At 43.9% G+C, this 12,608-nt stretch overlaps 1 protein-coding gene across 1 annotated transcript in view; it reads left to right on the top strand.

Moving 5' to 3' along the window:
• The window catches only part of LOC126159823 (sialin-like), a 425,200-nt gene that overhangs the window by 235,459 nt on the left and 177,133 nt on the right, over window positions 1–12,608 (top strand). Inside the window, exon 2 of the mRNA XM_049916634.1 lies at window positions 1,943–1,989. Coding sequence (XP_049772591.1) covers window positions 1,943–1,989 — 47 coding nt within the window. The remainder of the gene's footprint in view (window positions 1–1,942; window positions 1,990–12,608) is intronic.

Genomic DNA, 12,608 nt, shown 5'->3' with positions numbered 1-12,608 from the left:
TTCCTCATCGTTTTCATTTCTCGTGTCAATAATCTAGGCACCCAACGTGCACAGACTTTTCTGTACCCTAGTGACTGTACCAGTGATACCACACTTCCCAACGACAAACGAGTCATTTCAGCGTGCTGTCGTGTCGTCACACATCTGTCGTTTGGGGGGATTTGAACAATGGTCTCCTTATTCACATCACTCACTGCTGTCGATGGTGTACCGCATCATGGATTGTCCAGTAGAGAGAAATCACCTTCTTTAAACCTCTGCAACCACCGCTGGATACTGCTGCGATCCACTGTGTCCTCCCCATAAACAGGGAGCAACTTCCTGTGAATCGATATGGCAGAGTCATCGCCGGTCCTGAAGGGGAACTTCATCACCGACCGTTGTCGAAACTTGACATCTACTTCACGGTCCATTATGGCTCACTTGCAAATAAAATAAAATACTTTTATTTACCAACTTATAGCTAAATTTTCCAAGTACGTTCACAAAAAATTTCATTCTCCTCCTGCAAAAAATAAAAAAATTAGAGACGACTGTGCAAAACTTTTTGAACGCCCTTTGTATTTAAAAAACGTCATAGTTCACCGGCAAGAGATGGTGATGAATACTTAGTTAACACCAGCGATCTCACTCCTAGACCTTCATCAGGTATCCTATACACCTAGTGAGAGGTCGAAATGTGTGTGAAATCTTATGGGACTTAACTGCTAAGCTTACACACTACTTAAGCTAAATTATCCTAAGGACAAACACACACACCCATGCCCGAGGGAGGACTCGAACCTCCGCCGGGATCAGCCGCACAGTCCATGACTGCAGTGCCGTAGACCTCTCGGCTAATCCCGCGTGGCAGGAAGAGGGCACATGAAATGCATGTCATATTTAACTGTAAACACAATAAACATGAAATTTAATTCATATGAAATATACTAAATATGAAGTACGTTTTACGTGTCGTCACCCATGACAGAGGATACTTGATGATGGTCTGAGTACTAAAACCAGTTGTAATAAGTATTTAATAGCAGCTCTTGTCAGAGAGCTGTGACGTTCTCTAATTACTTATGAGAACTGTTGTTTGCCAATTATTTTACGGAGACGAATGCTTTGCATGTATAGTTAATAACCACTATAGACAGATTACATGAGCACTGAGGCTATTCCAAACTGGAACGTGACAATAATGATTGCCGAATTCAAGAATTGATCTTCGTTCAGATAATTTTGTTTCCGTATACTGCTGCCCGAACAAAGTGACAAAATACCTAACTTCCAACGGTAAGTTTATGATAAACCATCTGATAGCGATAACTTCGCATTTGAGACCGCTGTAATTATTCGGGAGTTCCTACTATTGACAGCCAATTGGAATCCCAGATGGCAGAAACATTCGTAGACTGTTAGAAAATGCTTGTTAGCTGTATCAAAATTTCATAGAAATGGCGACTACGTGGAAAAATTCTGTGCGTCAGGGTCATTGGAATCCCTAACACACTTGTAATTTTCTTGGCACCTAGTCGCTTCTCTTACTGTTTAAATGTATCTACTACATTAACTTTTGCCGGCCGCGGTCGTCTAGCGGTTCTAGGCGCTCAGTCCGGAGCCGCCCGACTGCTACGGTCGCAGGTTCGAATCCTGCCTCGGGCATGGGTGTGTGTGATGTCCTTAGGTTAGTTAGGTTTAAGTAGTTCTAGGGGACTGATGATCATAGATGTTAAGTCCCATAGTGCTCAGAGCCATTTGAACCATTTGAGCCATTAACTTTCGAATCAAGTCGTATTTATTAAACTAATCTATAAGGAAAGTCAGTATGTGCTAAAACACGTTCTGAGAACTTGAAACAGATATTTAAGATGTATTGAACAGTAATTGCACTATAGATATAGTAAGTGTGAAACTAGTGAAGAAAGGAAAATTTAAGCTGTAATTTCAATTGTTTCAGCACTTACGATGTGGAGTGCAACGGGAAGGTATCGGACACGCAGAAAGGTAAGCAGCTACGCTTTCTTCCTGACAGCAATGATTGTGCCAAAGAAGGAAAAAAAAAGCTTAAAAGTTCCCGCTGACGTCGACTTCATTAGAGACAACGCCACTAGGATGAGTTCATTGCATCACTCATAGCTCGTCTGCAGGCTTTGGTACCCCTGTGCAACGAAAAGTATGCTGTTTACCCAGTTTGCAGGTGGATCTGCAGTCATGAAGTTATTGAGGGGGTTAGTAAACATGAATCGAGAAATTGTATCTAAACTTTTGGATCACCCATGTGTATTTATCATGTACAGTATGTAGAACTCTTTAATATACACTACTGGCCGTTAAAATTGTAACACAATGAAGGCTGCATGCAGCAAAAGTCCAAATGGCTCGGGCTGGCTACACAAATCATTAGCATTTCAGCGCAGCTACATAAAGTAGCTGACCCGATGAAGGGAAACTCCTGATGTACACCTCCACGCGGTAGAGAATGGGCAACGTCACTTCATGTGATGGCTAACGTGGACAGGGACCGAGGGATGACCGGGATAAGTCATCATCCCACACCCCAGCATTTCCTGGGCATGGCACCCTCTTGCCCTGGAAATCATAAATCATTTACAAAGGCGGAAGAACCAGCTGATGGTCAACGTGTTAGGATGTGGAAGGCAACGGTAAGCCACCACATTGAAGAACTACGCTTATCCCAAGCGTCAGCAAAAAACCATGCCAGTATCTTCTGTAAAATTTTCCGGAGATAAAATGGTCCCCCAATCGAATCTCCGGGTGGGGACTGAAAAAGATAGAGACAACGTGAAGGAAACGAATCCCAATTTTAACATAGCAACCTGAAATGTGAGAACACTGCTTCAGTGTAGAAACCTAGAAAATCTAAAACTTGAAATGTAACAACTGGAAATCCATATCCTAGGCATATCTGAGATGAGACGGCCCCAGTCAGATGATTTATGGTCTGAAGAATACAGAGTCATTCATACTGGAACTGAGCAAGTTAGACCAGGAATGGGAGAAGTTGGAATAATTTTTAGGAAAAGCTATGGCTCACCTGTCAAGGGATATGTGCAATATAGCTCTCGAATAATACTATTCAAACTTGAAACTAAACCAAAGGACACTATGATAATACAAACATACATGCCAACATCCAAAGAAGAAGATGCAGTCGTTGATGAGATATACGAAGAAATAAGTAATGCGATGAGAAATGTTAAGGGAGATGAAAACCTGATTGCCATGGGGGACTGGAATGCGATTGTGGATGAACAACCAGAGGAAGGAACTGTTGGCAAATATGGACTTGGAAGAAAAAATGAAAGAGGAGATCGACTAATTGAGTTCTGCTCGAGGCACCAATTAGTTGTTGCAAACACACGTTTTCAACATCACAAACGAAGAAGATGCACATGGAAGGACCCTGGAGACCTGAGGAGACAACAGATTGATTACATTCTAGTGAAAGCACGTTTTAGGAACCAGGTAAAACAAAGCAGGAGCTATCCATCTACAGACATAGGCAGTGACCATTACCTGGTCCTGAGGAAAAGTTCACTCAGATTCAAATGTTTGAAGAAGAAGCCAGTAAAACTTAAGTGGGAACTAGAAAAACTGGAAAATGAGGGACTGGAAATGCACTATGCTCACGAAACACACAACGTAGCTAAAAATTTTCAAAATGATGGAGTAAATGGAGACTGGGATCAAATTAAATCTGGTGTATAAAAAGCAGCAGAAAAGATATTTGGAAAAACTAAAATCGAAAACTAGAGGAAATGGATTGCAGCAGATAGTATTGAACTTATAGAAAACAGGAGATTATACAAAAATGCAACTGATGAGCAAGGAAAATCTGAATACAGAAGACTAAGGAGTTTATTCAATAGAGAAGCTAGGAAAGCAAAAGAAAATTTTGTTTAGGAGATGTGCAGGGAAGTGGAAGAAAATATGCGAAACGGAAGAACTGATTTAGCCTACAGAACAGCAAATAAATTTTTTAACAAACGTAAAACAACACTCTCAGGCACAATAGAAAATAAAGAGGGGAAAATGCTGTATGGTGAAGACATGGTGAAGAAATGGTAAGAATACTTAGAGGAGTTGTATGCCTGAACACCGCTTTCGGAGGAAGTAATAGGAAGAGAAGAGCAAGTAGACGAAGATGACATTCTGCAAGAACATTATGACAAAGCTCTAAAGGATCTACGGGACAACAACGTAAAGGGTATTGATGACATCCCTGCAGAACTAATAAAGAATGCTGGTGACAGCATGAAAACAATGCTGCTTAAACTTATTAAGTCCATCTATAACACAGGAGAGATACCGACAGACTTCCAGATATGCATCACTGTTCCTATACCAAAGAAGGCAGCAGCTACAAAATGTGAACAGTACCGAACTTTAAGCCTAATATCACATACGCCAAAAATTATCATAAAAATAATTCTGAAGAGAACTGAAGAGAAGGTGCAGGATATGCTGAGTGAAGATCAGTTTGATTTCAGTAGGGAATTGCGAACAAGAGAAGCGATTCTGGAACTGAGACTCCTTAGCGAAAAGCAATTACAGAAAAATAAACCAATTTATATTGCCTTTGTAGACCTGTAAAAGGCATTTGATAACGTTATCTGGCAAGAGATGTTTAGAGCGGTGAGGAGAAGTGGAATGAAGTACAAAAACATCCGTGCGATACTCAGTTTCTATAAGAATGAGGTGGCAGTGATTAGGAACTGTCACCAGGAACAAGAAGCAAATATTAGAAAAGGGGTAAGGCAAGGATGTGCTATATCTCCCCTTAATTCAATGCTTACATCCAGGAAGATATAGTCTAAGTTCGAGAAACTACTGAGGTGGGGATCAAAATTAATGGGCAGAATATAGACATGCTACATTATACAGATGATATTGCTATCGTCACGGAGACAAAAGAAGATCTAGAGGAAGTCCTCAGAACAATGGAAAGGATTCTATGCAATCAGTGTGGAATGAGAATAAACAAGAAAAAGACTAAAGTGATGGTTTGCAGTACAGGAGCAGAATATAAACCTGTGAGAATGAGAATTGGAAGAGAGGAGCTGGAAGTGATAGAGGAATTTACTTACCTGGGAAGCTAAATCACAAGGGATGATAGAAGCCGGAAAGAAATTGAGAGCTGATTACAAAAGGGCAAAATTGCATTTAATCGGAGGAGAAACTTACGAACAAGGACATCAGTCTGAAAATAAGGAAACGTATCATGAAGCTTTCGTTTGGAGTGTGGCCCAATATGGATGTGAAAATTGGATAATGGGGAGAGAAAAGGAAAGAAGGATAGAGGCCCTGGAGATGTGGTGCTACAGAAGGATGATGAAGATCAGCTGGAGAGACAAAGTAACTAATGAAGAGGTGCTTGAGTACAGGAAACCAGGTGTCTGTGGAGGCACATCCAAAAAAGAAGTGACAAACTTGTAGGGCACATCCTACGACACAACAACATCGTTGGAACAATAGCAGAAGGAGGTGTTGACGGAAGGAATCGGCGGGGGCGACCAAGGATATCATACATGCAACTGATCATGAATGACGTCGGATGTAACACATACGTGGAAATGAAAAGGAAAGCAGACAGAAGACATTAATGGAGCTCTCCTGCAAACCAACCTCAGGGTTGAACATCAAAAGAAGAAAGTAGGTAGTTGGTTGGTTGATATGGGGGATGGGTCTGAACAGCGAGGTCATCCGTCCCATCGTATTAGGGAAGTTTGGGGAAAGAAGTCGGCCAAGCCCTTTCAAAGGAACCGTCCTGGCATTTTCCTGGAGTTATTTAGGGAAATCACAAGAAACTTAAATCAGAGTCACCAGAGCGGGGTTGAACCGTCGTCCTCCGCAATGCGAGTCCAATGTGCTAACCACTGCGTCACCTCGATCGGTGAAGTAGGTAGTATTATCGCTAGTTACACTGTGATTATAAGGAAAGATTACGCAGCAAGTTTCGCTTCACAAATAGCATCTAACATTGGTTAATTTCTCATGGTCGAGGTTCACTCTCATATAGAATTTTTTAAAGGACGTCGCCATTGACAGTAGAACTTACAGTGATCAGCCAGAACATTAGGACTACCTACCTACTATCGATATAAACCCGCCCAAGCGATAGCAGCGTCACTTGACGAGGAATTACTGCTAGTCAGACCCAAGCAAGGTGCATAGTATCGGCGAACGTGCTGTCTCTGAGTAGAATGGGGAAGGCGCGCGATCAATCTGAATTTGACCGTGGGCAGATTGTGATGACCCTACATTCAGACGTCGTGGGGTTGAGCGGCTGCCACTTATTGCAGATGTCGGACGTCGTAGGCAGGGCAGATTGAAAAAAAAACAGGACAGGGCAGCGAGCTGTGGCGGACCTAACATCAGACTTTAATGCTGAGCGCAATACTAGTGTGTCTGAACACACAGTGCACCGAACAATCTTAACAATGGTCCTCAGCAGTCGACGACCCATGCATGTGCCAATGTTAACACTACAACATCGGTACCTACGGCTGAAATGGGCAAGTGGCCACCGGCACTGGCGCAGGCGTTGGCGCAGTGGCAGTGGTAGTGGCGCATGGCCTGATGACTCCCGATACCTTCTTCATCATGTCGATAGGAGGGCGCGAAACCGCTGTCTTCCAGGGAAACAGCACCTTGGCACCTGTACTGCGAGACGGAGACTAGCTGGCGGCGGCTGCATTGTGCTTTCACGTGGGCATCCATGGATCGAGTGGAGCTCGTGCTAGGCATCAAGACGGCCAAGGAGTATTTGTACATTGGTTGTTGGCAACATACACCCCTTCATGACGATCGTGTTTCCCCACGGCAATGACATTTCTCAACAGGACAATGCGCCGTATCACAAGCCAAGGAATGTGGTTAGATTCGAGGAACACGGTGGCGAATTCCAATTGGTGTCATGGACTCCACTTCGCCAGATCTGAACCCGGTCGAATACATCTGGGATGTGAGTGAACGTGGCGTCAGAGCTCATCGCCCCCCTCCCAGGAATTCAAGGGAATTACGTGACTTCTGTGCGCAAATGTGGTACCAACTCTCTCCAGCTACCTACGAAGGCCTTGTTGCATCCATGATATGACAGCAGGTCGCCACTGTCATACGCGACAAAGGTGGACATACCCGCTATTAAGTAGGTGGTCATTACGTTGCGGTTGATCACTGTGTTTATTTCACAATTGCAATTTCAGATTTTGGGCTAGTTTCAAGTGGTACTGCAAAAGATTTTGATTCAGCACATGTCATACTTTAAAATGCTCCGAGACGTATACGTGTCATGATCAAGAATAAGCCGTTGCACCGTAGAAATACAGTAACATCAGATGACTTGTACACACGTCGGGGATTTTAATGTCTGACGTGTGCTGAAGCAAAATCTTTCCCAGTACTTCTAAAAAATGGCCCAAATTGCAGTTGTGAAATAATTAATTCGTACAGTTAACGGCGAATATGACGTTCTTTAAAAAACCATGGGTTGCTTTTTAAAACATTGTGCTATGCCTGATGCAAGAAGAAGTAACATCTATCGGAATGCCTCGAAATTTGACAGCCTTAGGATCCTGGCGTATACAGGCTGCGCTTCATTGTTTTGCGGTATTAATACTCACGTTGGTCAGTATCCAACGACTGCCATGCGAATATGGAGTCGCTGCGTTCAGGAGGGCCGTACACTATGCGGCATCTCACAGACCCCATGAGACCAACCCGCCCGTAAGGACACAACAGATGTTGTTGCCTCGACCATGCCAGATCGTACAGACACGTCACATGCCTTTAGTCAGGATATGGCCTTGTTTGCAGTAAGACAAGTATACACAGGGGCATAGCGACGATGACTGGAGCACCATGGACTGTCAGCACGGTGACTATTGTTGCAGATTTTGTTGATACGGCAACGGATAGAGACGCGCCACCTGTGGTGTGCTCAGCAACACTGCTGGTCCACGTGGTATTTTCACACAAATCTCGGTTCGGCACACAGAATCATAATGGAGGTTTCCGTGTCTGGGGGCTCCGAGAAGGGCTAACGTTACTTCTTTGGGTCTGGCGTGATGGCATAGGACGACATCGGGTACACGGCAGGATCACCTCTGGGTCGCACAGCCATTGATTTGAACAGAGAGTGTTGCATTTCTGATGTGTTAGTGTCAGAGGCTGTACCCTGTGTTAGAAGTTTCCATACGTTATCTTTCAACAAGATTATGTCAGACAGTATTGTGCCCTGATATCCTGACCTACCTCGATACCGGGAGCGTTCGACTGTTGCCATGGCCCACGCGTTGTCCAGATCTCTACTTTTTAACAAGAGTTCAGGGAAACAGTAATATCATCATGTTCCTAGATTGCTTTTTATTTGATGCGCACAATTTGCGAAAAGTTGATAGTGGCCTGTCAAATCATGATACCCACATACTAAGGTTAAAGGAATGAGGGTGGAGTCATAACACGAAGTAGTAAACAACATATGTAAAGATATGACTTCAGTGGTAGTAGCGATGTTTAAAGCTACTGTCGAAGAACAAACTTGGCAAGAAGTCTACAATATAGATAACTTGAACAACAAATTAAATACAGTTCTTCAGAACTTAATCACTTTCGATGACAGCTCTTTCCAATTAAAAAATTGCAGGTAGATATGCACTACTAATGAGTGACAGATTTGGATAACTAACTGTATTACAACATCTTGTAGGTGTAAACGGGAGCTATTTCATCACAGGAGCCAAGTTAAGCGCTGTTGGGATTGGCTAGCAATTGGATGGGTGACAGTCTGATCTACCAAACGCTGTTGACAAGTGGGGTGCACTCTGCCCTTGTGCGTCCAATTGAGGAACTACTTGATGGGGCGGTAGTGGCTCCAGTCACGAAAACTGACAACGGCCGGGAGAGCGGTATACTGACCACATGCCGTCGGCCGTTGTGGCCGAGCGGTTCTAGGCGTTTCAGTCTGGAACCGAGCGACCGCTACAGTCGCAGGTTCGAATCCTGCCTCGGGCATGGATGTGTGTGATGTCCTTAGGTTAGTTAGGTTTAAATAGTTCTAGGTTCTAGGGGACTGATGACCTCCGATGTTAAGTACCATAGTGCTCAGAGCCCTTTGAACCATTTGACCACATGCCCTTCCATATCCGCATCCAGTGAAGCATGTGGGCTGAGGATAAGACAGCGGTCGTTCGTACCGTTGGGTCTTCAAGGCCTGTTCGGACGAAGTTTGGTTTAGTTTCATAATAGGAAGGACATTTAGACCCCCGTAACACAATTTCACTAAAGAAAATGCTACAAAGTGCTGAGAAACCTCATCAAAAAGCCTAAAACGATGGTTTACACCGAGAGAATGGAAAGCTCTCAGACCAAAGTTAAAACTAAATGGTCAAATGTAAAAGAGGTAACACGGCAGAATATACATGCTCATCAAATTAAATTTCTTTCAAGTGAAAATGAACCTGTTGGAGATTCACCGGAGTTGTGCAAAATATTCAATAACCGTTTCTTATCAAAGGTCAGCAAGTCCAAACAAAATTTTATTGATACTGTTTGAAATGTTTGATGCCAACTATATAGTATGCAGCTACAGGAAACAAGCAAAGAGGAAGCTGATTCAGTTATTGCATCAGTAAAGAAAAATTACTTCCATAGGTATGATAGAATGTCTAGTGAGATTACGAAGTGAAATTTAAGTTATAGAATACCGGAAAATGTTACTACACCCTTTTAGAGGTTTCTACTTCACTCAAGACTTATTGTCGTAACGGTGCATATGGAGTACATGAAATGATTACATTGACAGATCAACAGCACAAGTGGTGCTAAGGCACCAGGTACTGACTCAATTCGTATGTGATGTAGCATCCACGGGTGGCAGTACAGGCGCTGACGTGGCATCCTGTCGATCGTACAGATGGCGAATACCGTCCTGGGATATGTTAAGCCACGCCTGCTCAACCTTTTCACGTAGTTCTGTAAGAGTTACTTGTTGACGAGTCAGAAGCGTCACTTTCGTCCAGTCCCACATGTGCTCGATTGAAGATAAGTCCAGATATCGTGCGGAGCAAGGAAGTTGCTACATGTCTTGCAGAGCGCATTGAGTTCTGCGGGCACGGTGTGGTCGAACATTCTCCTGTTAGAACAGCTCATCACTTTCCTGCTGCAAGAATGACAAAACAGGGTCTAACAATATTCTGCACGTACCGAGCGTCCTCTCCAGAAAAAGCAAAGGGCAGCGAGGCCCCAGACCATAAGGCCTGGAGATGGGCCAATTTGTTTTGGACGGATGCATTCCACGAGACAGCACTCACCAGGTCTACGTCGTAAGCACTGACGACCATCACTTGCGTGCAGGCAGCATCTGCTTTCATAGCTGAAGATGGTGGTGCGCTATTCCATCTCCCAAATGATCCTCTGATGGCACCAGTCGAGCGGCGATCGTCGATACTGTGGCGTGAATGGAAGTCGGGCTGGAGGTGTGCGTGCCCGTAGTCTCACTGCCAACAGCCAGTTCACAACAGTTCGTGTTGACACGTCAGGACTCACAAGACCTCACTTTCTGTGCTATCGTAGCCATACGACCTGCCACTTCTGTCCTTACAGTACAACGATCCTGGCGATGTCTGGGCTGCATGAGCATCCAGAACCTCGTCCGGGTGTGAGAATGCTCGCGTGGCCACCTATACCAGTGTCATCGTTGCAGAACTGGCGCAGAACGTCCAGTTTATGCGACAGTTCTCCGAAAGAACTATTCCGCCACTCAGAAGGCCGCAGTTTGATCCCTTTCAAACTCGCTCTGTTGGCTGTAGGAAGCACGGGTGCGTCTCTATGACTTGGTTGGCTGCTTGCTACACACTTTTCCACTTTTGCACCACACTGAGCCTTCAGGCTGTGAGCATTCCGTATTAAAGGGTAGACCATTATTAGTACATCCACTCTCCCCCAAGTGCCATATGCCGTCATCGGATCAAACTCTACGTCGTGTTTCCAGTTGAAGTAATTTTTTCCTGGGTTGCTTATTGTACCGTGAAATACATACAACAGTATTATAAGTTCACTGCGGATTATTTCTCCGGTCATGAACCTGTGCAATTTGTCTTCTAGGTGTGTTCGGTTTCCTGATAGACTGAAACAAGAGCTGCACAGGTAATGTAGACAGTGTTTTCAAACATTTTTGAGAAAGAAGTGGATAGGAAAGTGGTGGCACAACTCAATAGACATTATTTGTTGTCCTCCTCGCAGTTTGGCTTCAAGAAAGGAGAATCCACAGAAAATCTAGTTCTTTTGTCTGTGGTCCCGGCGGAGGTTCGGGTGCTCCCTCGGGCATGGGTGTGTGTGTTTATCCTTAGGATAATTTAGGTTAAGTAGTGTGTAAGCTTAGGGACTGATGACCTTAGCAGTGAAGTCCCATAAGATTTCACACACAAGTCTGTCTGTGAGGCACTAGCAGGGCTAAACAATTGGTAGAATGCAATAGGTACTTTAATTGGTTTAACAGAGGCATTTGAATGTGTGGACCACGCAATGCTTTTGCATTAGTTGCAACATTATGCGATTAGGGAAAGAGCTCAACAATGACTCGCTTCATATCTGGAAAATAGAAAGCAGCGGGTTGTCCTCCACTGAGAGCAAGTATGGAGAGGTATGTGACTGGGGTCTTCTAAAGGGGGTGGGATATCACAGGGTTCTGTTCTGGGTACATTTTCTCGATGTATATGAATGATCTTCTACTAAACATGAGAGATGACGAAAAATTTTTCCCTTTACAGATGACAGAAATGTTATCGTGAAAGATGTGGAACGTAATATAAATGATACACGTAATAGGGTAGTCAGCAACCCGAGGGTTGTTCAAATGGCTCTAAGCACTATGGGACTTAACATCTGAGGTCATCAGTCCCCTAGACTTATAACTACTTAAACCTAACTAACCTAAGGACGTCACACAAATCCATGCCCGAGGCAGGATTCGAACCTGCGACCGTAGCAGCAGCGCGGTTCCAGACTGAAGTGCCTAGAACCACTCGGCCACAGCGGCCGGCCGAGGGTTGTCAAATAGTCATTGCAGTTGACTACTTTTAATTCCTAGTGCTACTATCTTCACTATAAGGATGATCTCCACTGTCTCTGACACTGGATCGCGAAGGCTTGTTCACTTTGCCTACTTTCACTCTCTTATCTCGTATGGTGTTATACACTGCTCAGAAAAATTAGAGGGACTACATTTTAAGCATGTGCATTATTTTTTCGCAGGTGTTTGGAATGAAATAAAGTTTTGTTCTGGAAAATGAAACCTTTATTTAACAGAAATGTACACATCCATTCCTCTTCTTACCACACATGATAGTGCCATGATAAGAAATTCAACACTATGTCGTAAACTTAAGTGGAAAGTTCTTCACTTAATTCACATAAGGTAGAAAAAGAAACATTTTAATATCTGGTAAGTCCTCCACGTGCCCCTGTGACTGCCTCACATTTTCGAGGCATGTTGCTGACAAGTCTGCGAACATTTTCTTGTGAAGTTTTTTCCCTCTCCTCAGTAACGGCCTCTGTAAGTTGTTAAAGAGTTTGGGGTGCTGCAGGACGGCCCCGAACTTATA

The sequence above is a fragment of the Schistocerca cancellata genome, chromosome 2 (genome assembly GCF_023864275.1).
Source record: "Schistocerca cancellata isolate TAMUIC-IGC-003103 chromosome 2, iqSchCanc2.1, whole genome shotgun sequence".
In the NCBI taxonomy this organism is placed as follows: Eukaryota; Metazoa; Arthropoda; class Insecta; order Orthoptera; family Acrididae; genus Schistocerca; species Schistocerca cancellata.
The sequence above is the reverse complement of the archived record's forward strand: the minus strand, read 5'-3'. Positions and strand labels throughout refer to the sequence as shown.